The sequence below is a fragment of the Mesoplodon densirostris genome, chromosome 18, assembly GCF_025265405.1.
Source record: "Mesoplodon densirostris isolate mMesDen1 chromosome 18, mMesDen1 primary haplotype, whole genome shotgun sequence".
Taxonomy (NCBI): domain Eukaryota; kingdom Metazoa; phylum Chordata; class Mammalia; order Artiodactyla; family Ziphiidae; genus Mesoplodon; species Mesoplodon densirostris.
The window spans coordinates 43,522,783-43,546,629 of record NC_082678.1 but is presented as its reverse complement, the minus strand read 5'-3'; the positions used below and the strand labels follow the sequence as shown (position 1 = coordinate 43,546,629).

Below are 23,847 nucleotides of genomic sequence, written 5' to 3'. Positions count from 1 at the left end.
CAGGGGGCTCCGAGGGGGCGGGAGGAGGAGGGAACCGGGAAGCCCGAGGGGAGACACCCGGGGGTGTAGTGGCGCGAGCCCTAGAAGAGCGGGAAGGCTGAGGAGGTTGCGGCGGGAGCAGCCAGGCAGGATCCGGCTCGCGGGGGCGGGCTGCTGGAGGTCGCGGGGTTTGCGGCGGAGAGGAGAAACGCGGGGGGCGCCACGAGTGGAGCGATTAGGATTCGGGGGTACTGGCGCAGGGAGGAGAGGGGGAAATGGACGAGGGTAAAGGTCGAGGGCTATCCTCGGAGGGTAGGAACTTAGGGACGGGGTGGGGGGGTGCGGAAGAGAGATGCCACCTCAGCCCGAACCGCAGCGGGACCCGATAGACTCCCAGCCGCGTCGGCTGCGGGCCCAGCTTATCAACATGCAGGCACCGCCCCCTCATCTGCATAAAGACGCCCGCCTCCCAGCCAAAACCTGCCTCACATCTGCATAAGCCCCACCTTCTGGAGCTCCGCAGCTTGGGTGTTCTGTGGACTCACAGGAACCGGAGAGCAGAACCGGGAGGATGGTTCTACTCTCTGCACCCCGAGGCCAGTCGGCCTTCCCCCAACTCAGTGGTTTTCAATCGGGGAGCTATTTTCTCCCCTAGGGGACATTTGGCAAGATCTGGAGACATTGTTGACTGTCACGATCTGGGTGCGCGCGCGCGCGCGTGTGAGAGAAAGAAAAAGACATGGAGATGTGCTACAGCATCTAGTGAGTGGCGGCCAGAACAAAGTACATGGCAGCACCCCCCCCCCCCCCACACACACCAAGATATTATCCAGCCCCAAACGTCAATAGTGCCGCTGTTGAGAAACCCGTGGACAAAGCCTCTGCTGGCTCAGGGGATGTGAACACCCTGGTTCACGCCTTCATGAGAGGGGCAGGCCCCGATCGACCACTGAAACTAACACACTAAGGTCGCAGAGGGTGATAAAAAGTTTATTCTGTACTTCTCCCAGCGTCAGGTAGGGGATAAAACTGGAGAGAGGGCCTGGTTTGGAGGTGTAGAGACTCCAGTAGGCTTCCTTCCTGTGATGGGAAGGGCACCATGGAGGGCTTTTTAGGCTGTTCCCCTGGGAGGGCTGCCGAGGGGCTTGACGGGGATGGAGGAGCTGGGGCCGTGCGGCTGCCAGTAGGGGCCCTCAGGTGAAACAAAGGGCCCCAGACAGACAGGGATTCTTCTGAGGGGTGAGGTAGAGTGCTTCCTTCAGCCAGCCCGGGCGGAGAAGAAGGGCAGAGAGCGGACATAGGAGTCCAGTCGGGAGCGGAAGAGCTCACTTTGCACAGTTTGGCCCAGTGGGCACAGGGGATTCTTCACCACCAGCTCCACGTACAGCTGTGGAGGGGGAGGGTGTTAGAGCCAGGCTTTGAACACTTCTTGTTTTCAACCCCAAACCTACTATAACCTCAAGAGTGTGTGAATGCACAGCGATCAAGGGCTGGAAGGCAAACCCTCCTTGGGGAGAAACTGGGGGTGGGAGTGTATAAGGACCTAAAGGGTCCCAAGAAGTCTGACTGCAATAGAGATACAATACAGTAGGATTAGGGCAGGGAAGCTGAAGGAGGCTTGGGGCTCTAAGTGGCCACGGCTGTTGAAGCTTTGGTGGAAGGGTCCGAGGGGCTGGCACTGACCGCACTGTAGATGTGGTGCAACACATCTCGGATGGGTCCCACGCCCAAGTCAGTGTTCATGACAACCTTGATCCCAGTGGGCGTCTCATAGTAATGGAGTTTGTAACGGCTAGTTTGGAAGGCCAGGAAGCCGTCCTTCCTGCAGAGATGAGGAGGATGTTAAGGAATAGAAACGAAATCTCTCCCAAAGAGATTCTTCTGATCTCCTCTAGATTGACTCCCTCTTCTCTAAACATGTCGTTTGTAGGAGCCTGGTTGACTAAAGACACCTCCCATCTTCACCCCTCAATTTAGCCCCGTTGCCCAACCTCTCTACCTTCAGATCTTCCCCACCGCCGCTCCTGCCAGCTCCTGCACTCTTGCCCCGGACTCAGCCTCTCTCTCTGTCTCCTTACCCTCTCTGGGGGCCAAAGCCCCTTCCACTCCAGAAAGTTTCCCCACCCCCAAATCCCCTCCCTCCCTCAACAACCCCTCTGACTACGCGTACATGTCTAGCGGGGACATCTTGCTGACAAACGAGCGGATAGAGAAGAGCATCCCGTACATCAGCTTGTACTCCTGGAGGGAGAGGGGCAGAGTTAGCTCTCGGTTTTTAAAGGAGCCAGGGTTGGGGTGGGAAGGAGCCAGGGTTTGGAGAGAAGAAGCTGGACTGGGGCAATGTGCATTTGTAGATGTGAGGTCACCCGGGTTGCGCGGGGCCCTCTCGTCACCTCCTCCTTGGGGATCCCCGCTTGCTTCTTGCGGTGCCACTCGCTGTAATGCAGACACACTCCATTCCGGTCAAACAGGTACAGGTTGTGGACAGTCATCTGCAGGGCAGAGAATGTGAGCCTCACTCCGGGACCGCCCACACCCCGTAGGCTCCGGTTCTCAGCCCGGGATCCCTCCAACCAGACGGGGACCCCTCCCCCGAACTCACCGGAACTTCTCCGAGTGCCCGTCACTCGATACTTCCGGTTTCCGCGGAGCCCCGCCCCACCGGGTCCTACACGCTCTAGCGGCGGAGCAATAACCCCGCCCCTATACCTCTCTCAGCCAATCCGTGGCCGTCGGATACGCGCACGCGCGTCCAGGCTCTGCGGCTCCAGAAGCTGTGAGAGCGGCTGAAAACAAGGTGTCCTGGGCTGGTGACGTCATCGAGGCGAGCGAGGCGGGGCTGCGGACTGTGGGCGGGAGGCTGCCAACGGTTTTGATTGTAGGGAAGGGCGCGAGAAGGGGGGTGTCTTGGTGTTGCGGAACTGGGGCTTAGGGGAGGGGGGCAGTCCCTTGTCCCCACCTTGGCCGACTGCGTGGCCGAGGACTGGAGGTGTGGAGAGCAGTTGGAACGGGGTGGTCGGGGTAGGGTATCTCAGGCTAGGCTTGAGCGTGGCGTACTTTTTAGGGACGTCTGAGGGCGTGACTGTTCACCAAGTTTCTTTGTGGATAGTAGGGAGGGAGGGATTCTAGGGACCTTGCTATGGCTTTCTTGACAGGAGGGATCGGAGGGGATATACTAGAGAGTTGACCCTGGGTAGAACGAGTGCAGTGGGAGGAGAGGGGAGGTGGGGAGCATGAGGTGCCTGCCCCTCTGAGACCACAGCCAGTTGAGGGGCAAATAAGGCAGCTGGACGGAAATTAGGCCTCTATTGGATTTGGGTCCGTTTCAGTTTGCACGTTCTGGGTGTGAAAACTTAAGAGCTCAGTTGACCAGTGATAGCCTGTGCCGGAAGTTGATCTGCAGCTTTCAGTGCTCCAGAGGAACTGCAGCAGGTCTTCCGTCCCCACCCTCTCCTTGCTGCACCCTCCTTTTCCACTGTTACCAGGAGCTGTGGAAAGAAATCCTTTTGCCCTCTCGAACCGTTGGAAACCTTTCCTCTAACCAGAAAGGCTCCATACCCTCATTCAACAAGAATCCTTCACTTGGAGTCTTCCTCCTTTCTCCCAAATCTTCCTTCTCGGGGTGCTTTCCGCCTGGGCTCTCCTAAAGCAGAACCAGGAGTTCCCAGCTCTGCTGTCTCCAGTTGTCTCTTCCCTGTACTCATGGCAACATCAGCTACCAGCCCCAGTTCACCTCTCCGGGCCAAGGATCTCCTGAGTGATTCATCAGAAGCCCCTGGGCTGAACCAAGCATCCTCTGAGGTGACCTCCCAGCTGTATACTTCTTTGCACCTCAGTCGTCAGGCAGAGAGCACAGCCCGAGCCCAGCTGTTTTTGCCCGCCACCTTCCCACCTCCTCATGAGGTGTTAGATGGCTTGGCCCAAGAACTGAGTCACAGCTTGTCGGTTGGATTGGAGAACAACTTGAAGAAGAAGGTGAGGGAGGTGTGTCTTGGAAACCTCTAGGGTCTTGGGATCGGGGGTGGTAAAAAAAAAATAGCTTTACTGAGACTTGAACTCCTATTGTTGGATTCCAAATTCCTTTTAACTACACAGTCAGTCATGCTTGTTCCTGGGAACAAATGTTTATGAGGGAGAGAGTGGCCTGGGCCACCATAATTTGGAAAGTTGTGAAACTACAAGCTCTTTTTTTTTTTTTCCTTCAGAGACACCTGTGGGATAGGTTGCTGTGCTTTAACTGGGATGTGGGTGCTGGGAGTGAGGATAACGTTTCTTCATCCCAAGAGGGAACTAGGGACTTAAGGAAAATATGCTGAGATCCTTCCAGCTCAAAACTATTTTGATCATATGGTTCAAAATTTGGAATGTAAATCATTAAAACATAGTTTAATCAATAATACATGTTATAGATAGTGTCAGAGAGAGCAGGTATCATAACCAATCTGCAGACCGGTTAGGCCGCCCAGAGTTTGAAAAACTGATAGCCATGGACTACAGAGTCTTTAGACAGGATATTTGCTCTCTAGTTGGCAAGAATCCTCACCACTCTTGTCTTAAGTTGCCCAATTAATTCATTTACATTGCCTGTCTGGCTTCGGTAGACATTCGAGGTTCTTACTAGGTCAGTCCTATTTTTCTTGTTTTCCCAGGTGTGAGAGTAAAAAATCTTGGGCCTTAGGGGCTACTGGATGCCATCTACCCTGGCAGTAGGTAGATTATGGATTATTGCATCTGATTTCCATGTTACTTTTTCTAGGATGGTTCCAAGCATATCTTTGAGATGGAAAGTGTTCGGGGTCAACTCCAGAGCATGCTCCAAACCTCACGAGATACGGCCTATCGTGAGTGAACCCCTTCCCTATAAAGGAGAACCTAGATTTAAGGGGTGGGAAAAAGTGGAGAAAGGAAGCAGGGTGTGTGGGGGGTGGCGACCTAGACCTCGGAGATAAGAGTTTTTGGAGGAAAGGTTCCCGTTCTTTGGGAGAGGGCAGGAGGAGTGGGTGAAGTAGAAAGGAAGGACCTCTTCTTCAAGTGGTCCCTGTTCCTGTCCTTACCTGACCCTGGCTATGGGCCTGTCTGGCTGGCCCACAGAGGATCCCGCTACTCCAGGTGCCGGCTCAGAGAGACGGGAAGAGGACTCCTTTGACAGTGACAGCACGGCCACCTTACTTAAGTGAGTTTTCCTTGGGATTCTCCTAGCTGACTTCCTTTCTTTCTTGGAAAGCCAAATGTTCTAGTGCTTAGTTCTCCCTTTACTGCTTTTGTATCTCTTAAGGACCTAAGATGCTTGTCACTTAGCTTTCAGTTTTCATCCTTTCTCTCCTTTCTTCTATCCCCTTTCCTCCTTTGGGAACATGGGCGTCTGCTGCTTAGTACCTGGCTCTCTCCCAACTTCTAGTCCTTCTTCCTCCAGAAGAGCTAGTTTGTTTCTGCTGAGACTTGTACTGCAGGGAGTGTGGAATAGAGGAAGGAGCACTATAGAGTGAATCATAGAACCTGCGTGCTATCTATGGCTCTATCACTTATCTACCTAGCTTTATAACTTTGGGCAAGTCTCCTGCCCTGAGTTTCAGTTTCCTCATTTGTAAAATGTCACAGTTGGACTAGTGGATCTCAAAAGCTTTCCCAACCCTAATATTCTCTACCTGATTTGCTCAGCACCCGGCCCCTGCACGACTTATCTCCATCTAGCTCAGCCCAAGCCCTGGAGGAGTTGTTTCCCCGCTACACCAGCCTTCGGTCAGGGCCCCCACTCAATCCCCCGGATTTTCAGGGGCTGAGAGATGCACTGGATTCAGAGCACACCCGTCGCAAGGTGAGATATAAAGGCTTCCTTTTGACAGCAGCAAAGATTAGAAAAGGGGCTGAAGGTTAAGGGCCTGCAGGCTGGGACTTTGCTCAAATGGCTCTGCTGGAAGGCAGGCCTTCTTTGACCATCCTAGCTAGAAAGGCACACCTCCCCTCCAGGTATTATCCCCTCAGATCATTGTGTTATTTCCTTCATGTAGTTTATCAAAGTCTGATATATCTTGTTTGTTTTCGCCCTCTAAAACCTAAGCTCCATGCAGGTCACACCTTACCTTGTTCAGCACTTTCTTCCTAAAGTCTAGAATATACTGAACACATAGAAATACCCTGTGCATGTTTGGTGAATGAACAAGAAACTTGGTTGGCTTGTGCAAAGCTACCAGTGATATAATGAGCTTTGCTTCTGTGAGCCTAAGCCTATCTGAAGGGGGCAGAGAGAGGGACAAGGCAGAGGAAGGGTCAGAATTATTGGTTGTGTTGTCATTTTTGGGACCTTCTCTTCCTCCATTTTAAACTGCCTGGCCATGAATGAAAGGCTTTCCCCTTTATCCTTGCCATGTTGAATTGTTGTGTCCAATATGCTTCTTAGGGCAGGAGTAACTTCTCACTCTGTGCAGCATGGGCTGCTGCACCCCTGCCAAAAGGTTCATGGAAAATTTCCCCAGAAGATCTGGAAAAGGGAAGAGGCTGGAAACTAAGCCCCTGCTTCCCGAGGTGGTAGAGGAAGGTGTTGGAGGTCTTAGGCTCCAGAATTCCTGACTCTCCTTCCCCAAACCTGTTCTGTTCTTGGGACCCAGGCTCCCTGTCTCCAGCCCATTTCCCCTGTAGAGGAGCTGGAAAGTTTGGAGCTTTGGTCAAACTAAGGATGGCAACATCCAGACTCCTCATCCTTCTTCCCAGCATTGTGAGCACCATATTCAGAGCCTGCAGACCCGCGTGCTAGAGCTTCAGCAACAGTTAGCTGTGGCCGTGACTGCCGACCGCAAGAAAGATACCATGATTGAACAACTGGACAAGGTGCCGGGGTAGCAGAATGCGGGTGGGTCTCTCCATGGGGGGCACCAAGGAATAGCGAATAGGGGGAGGCCAACCAGCATTTCTTTGTTCATGTTAGGAGCTGGGGTAAGTGGTGGGTTAACTGACCACGGGGAGAAGGTGGCTGTTGACCCTGCTCCTGTGGGCAGAAAGAGGGCAAAAAAATTATTTGAAATTCTGTCTGACTTTCCTGAGACCCTGGCCCGCGTGGTGGAGGGCTGGAACCGGCATGAAGCTGAGCGGACAGAGGTGCTTCGGGGACTCCAGGAGGAGCGCCAGGCAGCTGAACTCACTAAAAGCAAGCAGCAGGAGGTGTGCAACCCGGGTCATAGGGCTTTAGAACGTAGGTCACCGACGGCTGGATGGGAGAGGGTAGAAACAGCTCTGGAGTCAGGGTTCCTGACAGATTGACCTCAATCTTGCCTTCCTGACAGATTGACCTCAGTCTTGCCATAGCTGGCCTGACAGTTCTCCTCACTTCCTCTCCCTTCAGTGTTTCTGCTGTCAAACTTGCATGGTTGATGTCTTCTCAGGTTTCCTCACGCCATGTGGTCTTCTCTCTGGCCCCCAAGTCATTTAGTTAACTCTTGCTTTTAGAGTTTACGTTGTTAATGATTTTCGAAGTACAGGGATTCCCCTCAGTTCCTCTGTCCTGTGTTCCTCTCTCCTTGAAAGACAGTAACCCGCCTGGAACAAAGCCTTTCTGAGGCCATGGAGGCCCTGAATCGTGAGCAGGAAGGTGCCAGACTGCAGCAACGGGAAAGAGAGACACTGGTGAGAATGCTTCCTGGGTTAATTCCAGTAGAGGCTGTTAATTACCTCTAGAGGGATACGGGCTTTTGATGGATTGTGGGAGTTCATAATTTGAGTTGCACCAGGGCAAAGTGTGTTCTTTAAAACACAAGTTCTGGGGGCTTCCCTGGCGGTCTAATGGTTGAGACTCTGTGCTTCCACTGCAGGGGGCATGGGTTCAATCCTTCGTCAGGGAACTAAGATCCCACATGCCTCGGTGGCATGGCCAAATAAATAAATAAATACATACGTAAAAGAAGATTTAAAAAAAAATAGTTCTGCTAGATACTCTACAGAAAGTAAGCTCTGCCACCAAGTAAGTTTGAGAGACTCAGCAAATTGTATCCTCATTAAAATCATTTGGATAATTATTTTTAAATACAGATTTCTGACCCTTTCCCAGAGGTTTTGATATATTGGGGGTGGGGGAGCCTAAATATTTTCAGAAATTTCCTAGGTGATTTCGTTCAACCAGGTTTGAGAACCCTGGTCTATGGCAGACCAGAAAAGGTATGGGATGAGACTTACTCAAGTTTCTAATTGCTGAAATGATAAGATTACCTATATGAATTAGTAGCCAGGTTTAGAATTTCTTACATGCATGACACATGCTTGCTACATGCATGCTGGTACTTATATTCCTAACAGGCTACATCCAAGAGCGCTGATGGTGGCTGCTGGTTGGCTAGTACATGATTGTAGGCTGGATTTTCTAGTCTTTGTGGAATTTCTTTTGATGACGATGGTGATAGCTATTGTATATTGAGTACTTACTACATGCCAGACACTGTGCTAAATTCTTTTTTTTTTTTTTTTTTTTTTTGCGGTATGCAGGCCTCTCACTGCTGTGGCCTCTCCCGTTGCGGAGCACAGGCTCCGGATGCGCAGGCTCAGTGGCCACGGCTCACGGGCCCAGCCGCTCCGCGGCAAGTGGGATCCTCCGGGACCGGGGTACAAACCCGTGTCCCCTGCATTGGCAGGTGGACTCTCAACCACTGCGCCACCAGGGAAGCCCTGTGCTAAATTCTTTACATACGCTTTTAACTTTAATCCTCACAAGGTAGACTGTAATATGCCCACTTTACAGATAAGGATGTGTGCCTCAGAACACAAAGTAAATGCAAAGCTGGGATTCAAACTGAGATTTGAACCCAAATCTACCTAACTCTGGAACAGAAGCTCTTATTTACCATGTAATCTTGTGGGCTTGTTAACTATTGTATTTTAACGGATATAATTCTCAGCGGGCACATTGTATGGGAGTAAGGGGGCAGATTGCTGGTCTCTTAAGGGCATGCTAAGGATCTTGGTTTTCTCCTGGGTCTATAGGAAGAGGAAAGGCAAGCTCTGACCCTGAGCTTGGAGCTGGAACAGCAGCGGTGCCGGGCCCTGCAGGGAGAACGGGATGAGGCTCGGGCTGGGCAACTCAGTGAACATCAACAGCTGGAGACACTTCAGGTGGCCCTAGAAGAAGAACGGCAGACCTGGGCCCAGCAGGAGCATCAGCTTAAGGAATGCTACCAGGCACTGCAGGAGGAGAGCCAGGCTCAGTTGGAAAGGGAGAAGGTAAAAGTGGCACTTGGGGAATGGGGGAACAGATGAAGAACAAAATAATTGAATGAGACGGATGTCAGAAAACGCGATGTAGTGGACTGGGATGGAGAATGAAGAACTCTATGTGGGAGAGAAGATTGAGAGTATAGGGCCTGCAGGAAGGGCTGGGGGCATCAAATACCTGGAAGGTCGAAGAGTGAGATTCAGCAGAGATGAGGAAATAGGTCACATATGAGGAGAGAGGAAGCTTAGTTTTTAGGGTACGGGAGGATGAATTGGGAAATAGAGGTAACTGGGAGACAGGCAATGATGAAGTACAAACTTAAGTTTGATTTCTCTTTCTTATGGAAACACCCAGAGGATGAGGTACAAACTTAAGTTTGATTTCTCTTTCTTATGGAAACACCCAGAGGGAGGCCCAGGCAGCCCGGGAGGCCCAGCAGCAGCTGGCATTGGTGCAGTCTGAGGTGCGGCGGTTGGAAGGAGAGCTGGACACAGCTCGGAGAGAGAGAGACGCCTTGCAGCTGGAGATGAGCCTGGTGCAGGTCAGGAGGCAGAGTTTCTTGAGGAGAGTTCCTGGTGAGAAGACGTAGGTCTGAGGCAGAGTGACTTTCAGGAGTCAGGCAAACACTCCCATTTCTAACTAGAATTTTAACCTTTACGAGCCTCTGTTTTTATGCATAAAATGTGTGCTAAGGGCACATTAATGAGTTTCTGAGAGACTTTTTTCCTTATTATAATGGTTGACTTAAGGAGACACCCAGTTTCTGGGTTAGTGAGGCCAGTGTTTGAGAGAACACACTTTTACTTTTCACCTGGCCCATTGAGTTGCAGGGCTGACCACATGGAAACTAACTTATCATGGAGGGCCAAGGGTGAAGACGTTAGTAAAAACTTCAGTAGCAACTTATACGCTGCTGTACCCCCTGAACTGATGCTAGCTGTGCGTGTCTATGTGGGCATTCAGTAAACCTATCGAATGGTCCTTCTATGTAAGCTCTGTGCTGGGATAGTCCTAACACAATAGCCCCGGCCAACAAGGAGCTCACCAGATAGATGGGGAGTTTGTCTAGCACACACGTTTTTGAAGGAGTATGATAAATAAGAATTTAGAGTAAGGAGAACTACTCTTTACTCAGACGTCATCTTCCTAGTGAGTTCTTCCCCAACCACACTGAGTAAAATCTGCAACCTCTGACAATCCCTGTTCCCTTCCCTGTTTAATTTTTCTCCTACTATACTATATAATATACCTTTTTATTTATTTTACTTAGTATTTAATTTTTTTAAATTGAAGTATAGTTGACTTACAGTATTATATTAGTTTCAGGTGTACAACACAGTGATTTGATATCTTTATATATGTTACAAAGTGATTACCATGATAAGTCTAGTTACCATTTATCACCATTCAAAGTTATTACAATATCATTGAATATTCCCTATGCTGTGCATTATATCCCTGTGACTTATTTATTTTATAGCTGGAGGTTTGTACCTCTCAATCCCCTTCACCGATTTCACCCATTTCTCCACTCCACCTCCCCCATAGTGTATCTTGTTTATTTTCTGTAAGGTGCATGAGGGCAGTGATTTTTGTCTATTTACTGTTAAGTCCCAGAGTAGCGCCTGGCTTTAGTGTTGTTCATGTCCTCCATTTCGTTATTGTTCCATCGATTATTGAAAGTGGGGTATTGAAGTCTCCAGCTGTGGTTGTAGAACTGTCTGTTTTCTCCCTTCAATTCTGTCATTTTTTTTCTTCATATATTTTGGGGCTCTGTTAGGTACACATATATTTATAACTGCTATATCTTCTTAATATTACCTTTTTGCTTAAAATCTATTTTGTCTGATATTAATATAGCCCCCACCCTGTCTTTTGTTTACTATTTGCATGGACTATCTTTTTTCATCCTTTTACTTTCAACCTTTTTGTGTCTTTGTAAAGTGAGTCTCTTGTGGACAATGTATAGGTGCATGATGTTTTTTTTTTAATCCATTATGTCAATTCCTGCCTATTAATTGGAACATTTAATCCGTTTACATTTAAAGTAATTACTGATAAGGAAGGACTTCTGCCATTTAGCTGTTTGGTTTTTTTTTGTTTTTTTTTTTTTTTGCCGTATGCGGGCCTCTCACTGTTGTGGCCTCCCCCGTTGCGGAGCACAGGCTCCGGACGCGCAGGCTCCGGACGCGCAGGCTCAGCGGCCATGGCTCACGGGCCCAGCCGCTCCGCGGCATATGGGATCCTCCCAGACCGGGGCACGAACCCGTATCCCCTGCATCGGCAGGCGGACTCTCAACCACTTGCGCCACCAGGGAGGCCCAGCTGTTTGGTTTTTTATGTCTTAAATGTTTTTTGTTCCTCAGTTCCTCCATTACTGCCTTTTTTTTTTTTGATAGTTTGTTGATATTTTTGTAGTATACTGTTATCTTTTCCTCTTTCCTTTTCTGTATATTTTTAAAGTTATTTTCTGAATGGTTACCTTGCGATTACAATTAACATCTTAAAGTGATAGTAACCTAGTTTGGATAATACCTACTTTAGTTTCAGTAGTGTATACTCTGTTCCTATATGTCTCTGTCCCTCCCCCTTCATATTGTTATTACAGATTTGTACTTATTGTTTTATGCCTCTGCCTTTTAAATCATATTGGAAAAAAGGAGTTACAAACCAAAAGTACAATAATATAGGTTTATATTTGCCTATGTAGCAACCTTTATCAGTTGCTTCATATGGCTTTATTTCTTCATATGGCTTCAAGTTACTGTCTAATTTCATTTCATTTCAGCCTGAAGGACTCCCTTTAGAATTTCTTGTAGGGCAGGTCCACTAGTAATGATCACCCTTAGCTTTTATCCATCAGGGAATGTTTTAATTTCTCCTTCATTGTTGAAGGATTTTCCTCACATTCCCCCCGCCCTCCGCATGTCTTAGTTGACAGTCGTTTTTCTTTAAAACATGTTGGGACTTCCCTGGTGGCGCAGTGGTTAAGAATCCGCCTACCAATGCAGAGGACACGGGTCCGAGCCCTGGTTCGGGAAGATCCCATGTGCTGTGGAGCAACTAAGCCCGTGCGCCATAACTACTGAGCCTGGGCTCTAGAGCCTGTGAGCCACAACTACGGAGCCAGTATGCCCCAGCTACTGAAGCCCATGCGTCTAGAGCCCCGTGCTCTGCAACAAGAGAAGCCACCACAATGAGAAGCCCGTGCACAGCAACGAAGAGTAACCCCCACTCGCCGCAACTAGAGAAAGCCCGTGCACAGCAACGAAGACCCAACGCAGCCAAAAATAAATTAAATAAATAAATTTTTAAAAAACAAAAAAATATGTCATTCCACTACCTTCTGGCCTCCATGATTTCTTAGGAGAAATCAGCTATTAATCTTATTGAGGCTCCCTGGTAAGTGACAAATTGCTTCTCTCTTGTTGCTTTCAAGATTCCCTCTTTGGCTTTTGATAGAGTGACAATAATGTGTCAGTGTGGATCTCTTTGAGTTTATCTTGCTTAGAGATTGTTGAGTTTCTGGGATGTGTAGATTTATGAATTTTATCAAATTTGGGAAGTTTTTGGCCATTATTTCTTCAGATATTTTTTCTCTCTTTCTCTTGACTTCCCTAATGCATATGTTTGATGATGTCCCACAGGTCCCCCAGATTTTATTCATTTTTCTTCATTTTTTTTTTCTTTCTGCTCATCTGACGGGATAATTTCAGTTGCTTGTCTTCAAGTTCATTGATCATTTCTTCTGCCTGCTGACATCTGCCATTGAGCCCCTGTAGTGATTTTTTAAAAATAGATTTTAGGGCTTCCCTTGTGGTGCAGTGGTTGGGAGTCTGCCTGCCAATGCAGGGGACACGGGTTTGCACCCTGGTCTGGGAAGATTCCACATGCCATGGAGCAACTGGGCCTGTGAGCCACAATTACTGAGCCTGCGCATCTGGAGCCTGTGCTCCACAACAAGAGAGGCCGCGACAGTGAGACGCCTGCGCACCGCGATGGAGAGTGGCCCCCGCTTGCCACAACTAGAGAAAGCCCTCGCACAGAAACAAAGACCCAACACAGCCATAAATTAATTAATTAATTAATTTTTTTTTAAGTTACAAAAAAATAGATTTTATTTTTTAGAGCAGTTTCAGGTTCACAGCAAAATTGAGTGGAAGGTACAGAGATTTCCCATATACTTCCTAACTGCAGCCCCCTGCAGCTTCCCCTAATAGTAGCATCTCCCACCAGAGTAGTACGTTTGTTACAGTTGACACATCATTATCACCTAGAGTCCATAGTTTACATTAAGGTTCGCTTTTGCTCTTGTACATTATATGAGTTTGGACAAATTTATAATAACGTGTATCCACCTTTATAGTATCATACTTAGTTTCACTGTTCATCGCTTCCTCCCTTTAACCCCTGGAAACCACTGATCTTTTTACTTTCTCCATAGTTTTGACTTTTCCGGAATGTAATATAGTTGGAATCATATAGTATGTAGCCTTTTCAGATTGGCTTCTTTCACTTAGTGATATGATTTTTTTCCATGTCTTTTCATGGCTTGATAGCTCACTTCTTTTTAGTGGTAAATAATATTCCATTGTCAGTTTATCTTTTCACCTACACATCTTTGCTGCTTGTAAGTGTTGGCAGTTTTGTTGGGTTTTTTAAAAATATTTATTTATTTATTTATTTGGCTGTGCCAGGTTTTAGTTGCGGCACATGGGATCTTTGTTGCCACCTGCGGGATCTTTAGTTGCAGCATGTGGGATCTTTTAGTTGTGGCATGCCAACTCTGAATTGCGGCATGTGGGGTCTAGTTCCCTGCAGGGATCGAACCAGGGCCGCCTGCATTGGGAGTACAGAGTCTTAGCCGCCTGACCACCAGGGAAGTCCCAGTGTTGGCAGTTATGAGTAAAACTTCTGTAAACATTCATGTGCTGGTTTTCTGTGTGAACTCCTTTGGGTAAATACCAAGGAGTGTGGTTGCTGGGTCATATGGTAAGGGCGCGTTTAGTTTTGTAAGAAACCACTATAGTGTCTTCCAAAGTGAGTGTACCATTTTGCATTCCCATCAGCAATGAATGAGCGTTTCTGTTGTTCCACATCCTCACCAACATTTGGCATGTCAGTGTTCTGGATTTTGGCCATTCTAGTAGATGTATAGTGTTATCTAGTGAATTTTTCATATCATGAGTTGTACTTTTCAACTCCAGAATTTCTATTTGGTTCCTGTTTATAATTTCAATCTCTTTAAATCTCTGTGTTCACACCCCCTATTTGTTCATACTTTGTTCTGATTTCCTTTAGTTTATTGTCTAAATAGATCACTGAGCATATTTAAGACTGTTGATTTTACGTCTTTGACTAGTAATCCTAATGTCTGGGCTTCCACAGGAAGAGTTCCTGTTATATTCTCTTTTTCCTTTGAATGAGTCATATTTTCATGTTTTTTTTGGTATGTTTTATAATCTTTTGTTGAGAGCTGTATATTTTGAGTATTATAATGTAGTAACTCTGGAAATCATATTTTCTCCCTCCTCAGGGATTTCCTTTGACAGCTGCAGCCGTCTGTTTGTATAGTGACTTTTCCAAATGGTTTTTGCAAACGGTATTTCTTGTGTGTGGTAATTGACATTTCTGTTCCATTATCTCTGTGATTAGCCTGTGATCTAACAGATTTTCTTAAAAGTCTGGACTCCCTCCTGCCAAAAAAAGTGTACATGTCTCTTTATTTACTTATTTGTTTGTTTATTTATTTATTTTTAAGATTTCTTTTTTTTTTTATAATCTACTGTGCTTGCTTGCCTGGCTAGGCTCCCATTTTTCCTTTACTTTGACCTAGTAATTCCATACTGTTTCATTACCGCTGTGATACTTTTTAGGAAGAGATATACATGTATATACATATATTTAAAAAATATCTTATTCAACTTGTTTGTTTTTGTTCAGCACAACAGTTACTCTGAATAACAATCTGCCAGTACTAAAAACATGATCTACTCCCTCTCTTATTATACTTTGAAATAGTTTGTAAGGTTGGATTTAATATGTATTTCTTGAATACTTGGTATTTGACTTGATTTTGCCTCTTGAATGTTCCTAGAAATATTTAGGGGGACTTCCCTGGAGGTCCAGTGGTTAAGACTTCGCCTTCCAATGCAGGGAGTGTGGGTTCAATCCCTGGTCAGGGAACTAAGATCCCACATGCCTCATGGCCCAAAACATAAAACAGAAGCAACATTGTAACAAATTCAATAAAGACTTTAAAAATGGTCCACATTAAAAAAAAAAAGAAAAGCAATCCTTTAAAAAAAAAAAGAAAGAAATATTTAGGCTTTCTATTTCTTCTTGAATTATTTTTGGTGTTCTCTTACCTATATATATCTATTCACTCTAAATTTTCTAATCTATTGACTTATAAAGTTGTTCATAATTTTATCTTAATGTCCCTGGCATCTTTTCTACTTTTTCATTCCAGATATTGTTCATTTGTGTCATTTCTGTCATCATCTCTTTTTAAAACCATCTTACTCATGATTTAATTAAATATATTTTCAGAAAGTTAACTTTTGGCTTTGTTGATTTTTTTTCTATTTTATTAATACTTTATTTCATTTCTTATATTTTATTTGATTTTATTCTGTTGTTCTTTTTAAAATCTTCTTAAGATGAATGCTTGCTTCTTCTAAGTTCCTCCATAAGTATCAACTTAAGTGCCTCCTACAACTTGTCCCATGTGATATTTGCCTTATTGTTTGGTTCTGAATAATATTCATTAAAAAAAATATATTTATTGGGCTTCCCTGGTGGCGCAGTGGTTGAGAGTCCGCCTGCCGATGCAGGGGACACGGGTTCGTGCTCCGGTCTGGGAGGATCCCGCATGCCGCGGAGCAGCTGGGCCCGTGAGCCATGGCCGCTGAGCCTGCGCGTCCGGAGCCTGTGCTCAGCCTGTCCGGAGAGGCCACAGCAGTGAGAGGCCCGCATACCGCAAAAAAAAAAAAAAAAAAAAAAAAAAGTTAAGAAGGTAAGTTTGTATTATGCGTTTCTTACCACAATTTTTTTAAATTAAAAAAAAGAATTTAGGTAACTGTAAGGAGTTTGGTATGATTGGAACCTATTTGGGAGAGCTGAGATAGATGAGTGGGACCATAAAGGGCCCTATAAGCCAGTTTCAGCAGCCAGAACTTTATTCCTTAGACAGTAGGGACATTTGAAGGATTTCAAACAAGGAAACAAATTGAGCGTCTTTGTGCTTTAGAATATTCACTCAGGCACAAAGTAGAGGATCCACTAGGGCCGGAATGAGAGAGGGTGGAGGGTAGAATAGAGGCAGGGAGATCAGTTAGACTTGAAGTAATATTGAATTAATGTAGTAGTGAGCAGAAGGGTAAATTAGAGAGCTGTTAGTATTGAACAGAATGAAATGACCAGTGGGAGGGGCAAAGATGTGGGAGGGGCAAAGATGTGGGAGGAGTCAAGAATAACTCCGGGTTTCAAATAGGTTGGGTGTTTCAGTGGAGAGTGGTGCCATTAACTAAGGCAAGAAATATAATAGGGAAAGGTTTGAGGGTAGAAAAACAAATGAGCTCAATTTTGGATGTGTTCTATTTGAGGCATATACAGTAGGTTTCTGGGTATATGGGCTTAAAGCTTAGAAGAAAGGTCCAGGCTAAAGAGAGATTTAGAAAGTGTTTTTTTTGTTTGTTTTGTTTTGGTTTTTTTTGCGGTACGTGGGCCTCTCACTGCCGCGGCCTCTCCCGTTGTGGAGCACAGGCTCCGGACGCGCAGGCTCAGCAGCCATGGCTCACGGGCCCAGCCGCTCCGCGGCATGTGGGATCCTCCTAGACCAGGGCACGAACCCGTGTCCCCTGCATCGGCAGGCAGACCCTCAACCACTGCGCCACCAGGGAAGCCCCTAGAAAGTGTTTTAAGGTATAAACGGTAGCAAAAAACATGGCCTAAATGCTAGACATTTGCTCTACGCAGGTAAAAGCATCAGTGACCCAGAATGGTAGCATGTGGTCAAAAAGAAAACTGAAGACAGAACTCAAGGAAGCATTGTGCCTTGATGGGCAGTTGGAGGAGGAGCAGTTAGCTGAGACTGAAGAGCAGTCGGATAGAATGAGATCGCATGGCTGGTGGTATCACAGGAGTGAAGGGGAAAATGGTTTTAGAAGGAAAAACTGATGTAGGTGGCAGGTGTTGCAGTGAGATCACGTAAGATAAAGACTGAGAAATAACCACTGCGGGATTTAGAAATTAAGTTCTTTGCCATGAAGGACTATGAGTGGAAGTCAGATTTCAGTGAGTTGAAGAAGGATTATGAGGTGAGAAAAGAGAGACGATGATTCTGCTTTAGGAGGAGGGAACACGGACATTTTTTGAATGCTCCCTGGGTTTCAGGTGGTACACCAGGAATATTGCATATGTTACCTCAGGCATGTGTAACACATTTGATTGTTCTACCTAACTTTTGTCTAAAAAAATATTTCTATTGTCCAAAGTCATTTTTACTTTTGTGTACGTATAAGGTGTGCGCACCTCATGGTTTAATAAGGAAAGGAAACCTCTTTCACTCCTTGTGGCAAAATTCTTGTTTCTTTATCTCTTAGGCATATGAGGTAACGTTGGTACGTGGACTTTTTTGCCTACCTTATATCCTCCATCCTCTTCTAAGCCCAGATAGAAGCAAGCTGACAATGACCCTGCCTTCCCTTACTCCCAGGCCCGGTGTGAAAGCCAGCGGATCCAGATGGAGTCGGAGCTGGCCGTGCAGCTGGAGCAGCGGGTGACAGAGAGGCTGGCGCAGGCACAGGAGAGCAGCCTGCGTCAAGCGGCCTCGCTGAGGGAGCATCACAGGTACGTGGAGCTCACTGGCTGCTGCCTTTCCCCAGCCGCAGCAGGTGGTGTCGGGGCCCCATCCAGACCCTCTCAGATCCCTTTACCATCTTCCAACGCACTGGCTGCTGTCAGTCAGGTTCACAGGGAGAGCCAGCCGTGCTTGAGGATTTTCCATCTTCACCCCATAGGAAGTAGCACTTAACCAATAACTGATGGCCACAGGAGTGTACGTTTCCAGCTCCCTTGCCCCTGGTGGGCACAGTGGTGAGCTTCGACCTGCAACATTTCCAGAGCCGCCCTGGGGGATTGAGCCTTCTCCCCACCTCAGCCCTAGTCCCCTACCAGTTTTTTCCTAGAAATGCTGCTTAAATGAACCACTTTTCCATAAATCCTCATCCCAGGCTCTGCTTCTGGGGAACCCATCCTAAGATACCAGCTGTCCTCTTGCCTGAACGCGCCTGTGCCACGGCTGGGCAGGCTGGCTCACTCTCACGTGCACGCGTTCTGGCTTTTTCTTATTTGATTAGTTCTTCTGTCTCAGGATTCAGTCCTCTTTTCTCACCTGTGTCCTCCCAGGAAGCAGCTGCAGGAGCTAAGTGGACAGCACCAGCAGGAGTTGTCCACTCAGTTGGCTCAGTTCAAGGTGGAAATGGCAGAACGGGAGGAGCGGCATCAGCAGGTGGCCCAGGACTATGAGCTCAGGTGCCAGCCCCTGGTCTCCCTGTTAGGCCGCAGTCCCAGAGGGAGCGGTGAAGGGCCGCTTCCTCTGTAGCCCTGGCCTCTCCCGCACGGGCCCCAGCGCCTTTCACAATTTCACGTGTTCCATATTCCCTTCTGGCTCTTCCTATTCTCCGAGTCCCTGCTTTTGTAAAGGGCCGACATTGCCTCTCACGTCTTGCCTTCAGACTGGCCCGGGAGCAGGCGCGAGCGCGGGAGCTGCAGAGTGGGAGGCAGCGGCTGCAGGAGCAGCAGGCGGAGCTGCTGGAGCGGCTGCAGGCCATGCTGCAGGCCCACTGGGAGGAGGCGAGCCACCTGCTCAGCACCGCCGCCCTGCCGCCCAGTCCCCCGGTACGCTGCGCAGAATCGTGTTTTGACCCCTTCTTTGGAAATCTAGCTCCCTCCCAAGGGCGGTCCATAGTTCACCCCTATGTTGGCATCTCCTACTTCCTTCTTTTAATTATTAAATGTTTATTATGAGCTAAAATCTTTTTTGGAATAGATGATGACATGCACATGGTAAAAAATAATAATCATCATCATCCAGGGGCTTCCCTGGTGGCGCAGTGGTTGAGAATCTGCCTGCCAATGCAGGCGACATGGTTTTGAGCCCTGGTCCGGGAAGATCCCACATGCCGCGGAGCAACTAGGCCCGTGAGCCACAACTACTGAGCCTGCGCGTCTGGAGCCTGTGCTCCGGAACAAGAGAGGCCACGATAGTGAGAGGCCCGCGCACCCCGATGAAGAGTGGCCCCCGCTTGCCGCAACTAGAGAAAGCCCTCGCACAGAAACAAAGACCCAACACAGCAAAAATAAATAAGTAAATTCATAATTAGATGGTTAAAAAAAAAAATCCAAACTGTTCAAAAAGGTACACAGTGAAAAGTAATCTCCATCCCATCCCTGCACCTCAGTCTCCCGGTTCCTCCCCCCAGGAGCAGCGGCTGTTACTGGTGCCTCAAGTGCCGCCCCCAAACAGTAGCCTTCTTAACCAAGTGCTTATTGGTGGACATTAAAGTTGTTTCCTATATTTTGCTTCTACAAACAGTGCTGCAAAAAATATCATTAATATATGTCTTTGTGCAAGTATATCTATAAAATTTCTAGAAATGGAATTGTAAGTTCAAAAATAAGCATTTTAACATTTGATAGAAATTTGCTAAATGTTCCCCAGCCTCCTTTTAAGGACGTTCTACTAATTTTTAATCTTATTAAAGTGTCTGGGCCATGTCTCATCTCTTTAAATGCACCCTCTCTTGTGCCCAGGTTCCTCCTGCCGGCCCCTCCAGCCCTGGGCCACAGGAACCGGAGATGGGGGAGAGGAGGATCTGGACTGTGCCCCCTGTGGCCGTGGCCCTAAAGCCCGTATTGCAGCAGAGCCGGGAAGCACAGGAAGAGCCCCCTGGGATGCTGCCACCTGTTCTCTGCAGCCCCTCCTCAGATCTTAGCCTCCTGCTGGGCCCCACTTTCCAGAGCCAGCATTCCTTCCAGCCCCTGGAGCCAAAGCCGGATCTCACTTCATCCTCAGGTGACTGGGGACAGAAGTCCCTGGGGTTCTCCTCACCCACACGGATCGGCTCCCTCTTAACCTAGCTTCCTTTCTGTCCGGGACTTGAGCATTTCGTTTCCCAGATGACTTAGTGACCATAAATTGCAAGGAGCAGAAATCCACTCACGTTTGTTCAAATAAAGGGAGTGAGGCTTATGGAAATGTGATGTATCTGTGCTTAATGAGAACTGGGGTTGGCTCAGGGGTGCTGCCAGGAACTGGGCAGCTGTTCCTCGTCTCTTGGGCCCTGCGTGGGCTCTGGACTCTGCCTCCCCGGCATCTGCTCCTTCCTCTTGGCCGACCAGCCCTCTCTCTCCCTCAGGTTCTTGCTCTCCCAAGTTTGGTTTGCACGTGAGTTTGAGCAGCCATGACACTGACTCCAGAAAGGCTCTAGACAACCTTACAGAGACATTGGTGCCTCTGTTTCTTAGGTCCAGTTTAAAGAGAGGCGATCTGATGAGTTGGTAACCATCCCTTGGATCGGCTGACCTTGAGTGGTGGCCACGCCTGGTTCAGTCAGCTGTGACTTGTGGGGTTGAGGGTGCTCTGTGTGGTGTAAATGTGACAACCCAGGTAGAATTAAGAATGAGGGCATGTTCTGGTGAAGAAGCCGGAACATGTCTATTGATCTTAAACCATTCTGTGCTGCCGTGGTATTTATTTATTCAGCAGCCGAGTACCATAGCTTTCCCCTTCTGTCTACACTTCTGTCGTAGAATTCAGCTGTGCCGGCTCTCAGTTGTCTTCAGTTCTTCCCTCTCCAGCTGTTTTCCACTGTGACCAGCTTCTGGCTGTGCTGCCCCTGTTATATTTAATAGACCCCTTCCTTCCAGGCCTGTGGTGAGCTGATTTGTGGAGAACCCCCTCCCCTACAGCACATGCCCCTGTTTCACTTTACAGCTGAGGCCTTCTCTGCAGCTGGGACCTTCCATCCCGATCACAGGGCAGAGCGGCCATTCCCTGAGGAAGATCCTGGGTCCAACGGGGATGGCTTCCTGAAGCAAGGGCTGCCGCCCCCTTCCCAGCTGCAGGGCCTCAAGCATTTTTTGCACCAGGTAAGAGGGCCCACCCGTCCCACCTTGTTTTCTCCTCTCCTTCCTCAGTTTCTCTTTCTACCCTGGGAGACTAGGATTCGGACTTCATCCGCCTTTTAGAACTAAGACTTTGTCCCAGCTTCTGCCTCTCCCAGTTGCAGTAGTTCCTTCTGGAACTTAGGTGACCAGCCCCAGCTCTTACTTCCCCAGTTGCTGCTTCCCTCAGACACTGAGGTCTCTTTCTTCAGCGGTCCTCAGGGAACCTTACTGTCTTGTCCCCCCAGCTGCTGGAGACAGTGCCCCAGAGCAACGAGAACCCCTCCAACGACCTGCTGCCCCCTAAGTCTGGTGAGCACCACCTCTGAAGAAGGTTGGGGCCAGGCCTGGAAGAGGTGGGAGATCCGGTTACCAGGCATGGGTCTTTAGGAGCTGGTAAAAGTGACGAAGCCCCACGAAGGCTAAGGTGGCAGGATTCCTTGGATTTTGCCCCATTTCCTGATTTGAATCTCTTTCCTTTGCTAGGTCCTCTGACTGCCCCATCTTGGGAGGAAGCCCCTCAGGCACCACGCCTCCCACCCCCGGTCCATAAAACTAAAGTCCCCTTAGCCATGGCATCCAGTCTTTTCCGGGTCCATGAGCTTCCCTCAGCCCATTCACAGAGCAGCGGTCCCAGCGGTGGCTCCTCAGAGAGAGGTAAGCAGGTCATGGTTTACCGGCAGATTAAAAAGGTAGGTCTTGGGTGTGGAGCTGGTACCTGGAACTGAAGGCCTGTCTGGACTCCGAGAGCTGGGATAGGGTTGGGGGAGGGCCTAGGATGACGACCATTACTGATGTGTCTCTCAGGTGGAGATGGGCTCCCACCCTCGAGGCAGCTGGTGGAGGTGTCTCAGCTGTTACGACTGTACCAAGCTCGGGGCTGGGGGGCACTGCCTGCCGAGGATCTGCTGCTTTACCTGAAGAGGCTGGAACACAGCAGGTACCAGCCTGGGAGGGAAGGGCGGAGGGACTAGGTGGATGGAATCTGGATTGTGGGCAGGAAGAGTGGAGTGTGCGCGTTGTCCTTTGAGTAGCAGCTTCCGTCCTTTTCTGGGGAAGAAGTGAGGGTGAGATGTAGATCGGGGTCTCCTCCAGCTCTCACTCCTCCGCACCTGTCTTTTGTCTCTACTTTTCTGTTTGTCTGGTTTTTTTTTTTCACTTCAAAAAAAAAAATCTCTTCTCCATGTTTTTCTACCTTCGTTTTTTCCTCTTTACCCTGCAGCTCAGAACTGAGAATCCTAGGATTGTGACAATCTAGTATAACTCAGTATTTGATTCCACCAATGTTTCCTCCTGTTTGATCCCTGGTCTGTCTTGTTTGTTCTTATTCTTAAGAGACAGAACTGGGGAGTAGCTCTTCCACCCCATGTGGGGAGAGTCGGGGGAACAGCTGCCCATCCTCATCCCTTGATTTGTGTGGCAGGACTGACAGCCGAGGGGATAATGCCCCCAGGAGGAACACAGACTCCCGCTTGGGTGACATGCCCCGGAAAGAGGTGAGGGAAGGTCGGGCGGGGGCGAGGGGCTGGGGGCTCTCACTGTCTCGTCCCTCGCCCTCTGCACACCCGCCAGCTGGCTCTGTCCTCTGTCACTCGACCCCTCTGATCCCGGGTCCCGTTTTCTGTAGCATGGCCCTTCCCCTTTGCTGACTGATGCTGGCCCTCCCCACACACAATGCCATTCCTCAGTGGCGGGGGGGCAGTTGAGAGGGTGCGGCACTGACTGTGTTTTCTCTTTTCCCTCCACTCTCAGATCCCCTCCCAGACTCTGCCTCGCCGCCTCGCTACAGCCCCTAAGACTGAAAGACCTCCAGCTCGGAAGAAGAGTGGGCACCCTGCCCCTGGTAGCGTGAGGAGTCGGGGAGGGATCTGGAGATAAGTCCCTGGCCTTTCTCTTCTTTGGTCTCTCATTTTTATTATTATTATTTTAATAAATCTCGGTAGTCTGTTTTAGAGTCTCTGACTCATAGGAATTTGGAAAATGGAGGATTTATAGGAAACCACTTTGTGGAGAAGCCTCATTGTTCTATTTGAGTATGTTTTTTGTATGTTTCTATTTTATATTCTGTGGAAAAAGACACGAGTGCTTTGAAAGAAAACAGTCTGTGGCTAGGTTTCAGAAGCATTAGTGAGCTAAAGCTCCGTGTTGCAAGAGTAAAACCCACAGAGTGATTAGCTCTGGTCAGTAGTGGAATTATGGATGATTCTTATTTTCTTCTTTATACATTTCTGTATTTTCCAGCTGTTCTAAAACAAGTATGTATTACTTAATAATCAGAAAAACACTTTCAGTAAAAGAATAATTTATTGTATAAAGAGTTTCAGTAAAAATTTGATTTTTGGGGAGACAGTTTTGTGTTAAGGAGCAGATAATTCTTTCAGATGGCGCTAGTAGGTTTCTGATGGACAGATTCTGCTCCAGCCAGGCCACATGTTATGGCTGTAATCGTCACTCGTATGGCTTTGAAACGTGTATAAAACACTAGAGTGCTGGCAAGGAAAAAA

General features: G+C 48.1%; 2 protein-coding genes across 6 annotated transcripts; one reads left to right on the top strand and one right to left on the bottom strand.

Annotated features, from left to right (window-relative positions):
- Positions 1-948: 948 nt before the first annotated feature.
- On the bottom strand, positions 949-2,650 carry TRAPPC1 (trafficking protein particle complex subunit 1). The gene is made up of 5 exons (XM_060081780.1): positions 2,582-2,650; positions 2,373-2,471; positions 2,150-2,220; positions 1,663-1,801; positions 949-1,366 (listed from the first exon to the last, which is right to left on the bottom strand). Exons 2-5 carry the CDS (start codon positions 2,469-2,471, stop codon positions 1,238-1,240), a joined length of 438 nt encoding a protein of 145 aa, XP_059937763.1. The 5' UTR covers positions 2,582-2,650; the 3' UTR covers positions 949-1,237.
- A 111-nt stretch (positions 2,651-2,761) lies between these two features.
- CNTROB (centrobin, centriole duplication and spindle assembly protein) lies at positions 2,762-23,613 on the top strand. Of its 5 annotated transcripts, none has more exons than XM_060082043.1 (19): positions 2,762-3,954; positions 4,736-4,820; positions 5,071-5,152; positions 5,638-5,794; positions 6,688-6,804; positions 7,018-7,134; positions 7,498-7,596; positions 8,944-9,180; positions 9,579-9,713; positions 17,892-18,025; positions 18,584-18,709; positions 18,913-19,075; positions 19,991-20,252; positions 21,174-21,328; positions 21,592-21,655; positions 21,830-22,000; positions 22,151-22,283; positions 22,767-22,839; positions 23,096-23,613. In XM_060082043.1, the coding sequence occupies exons 1-19, from the start codon at positions 3,682-3,684 to the stop codon at positions 23,219-23,221; spliced, it is 2,709 nt and encodes a 902-aa protein (XP_059938026.1). In that variant the 5' UTR covers positions 2,762-3,681; the 3' UTR covers positions 23,222-23,613. The 5 variants fall into 5 exon arrangements, with proteins under 5 accessions (XP_059938026.1, XP_059938027.1, XP_059938028.1 ...); XM_060082044.1 differs by having other exon boundaries at positions 2,762-3,963; positions 5,089-5,152; XM_060082045.1 differs by having other exon boundaries at positions 2,762-3,963; positions 5,671-5,794.
- Positions 23,614-23,847: the final 234 nt, after the last annotated feature.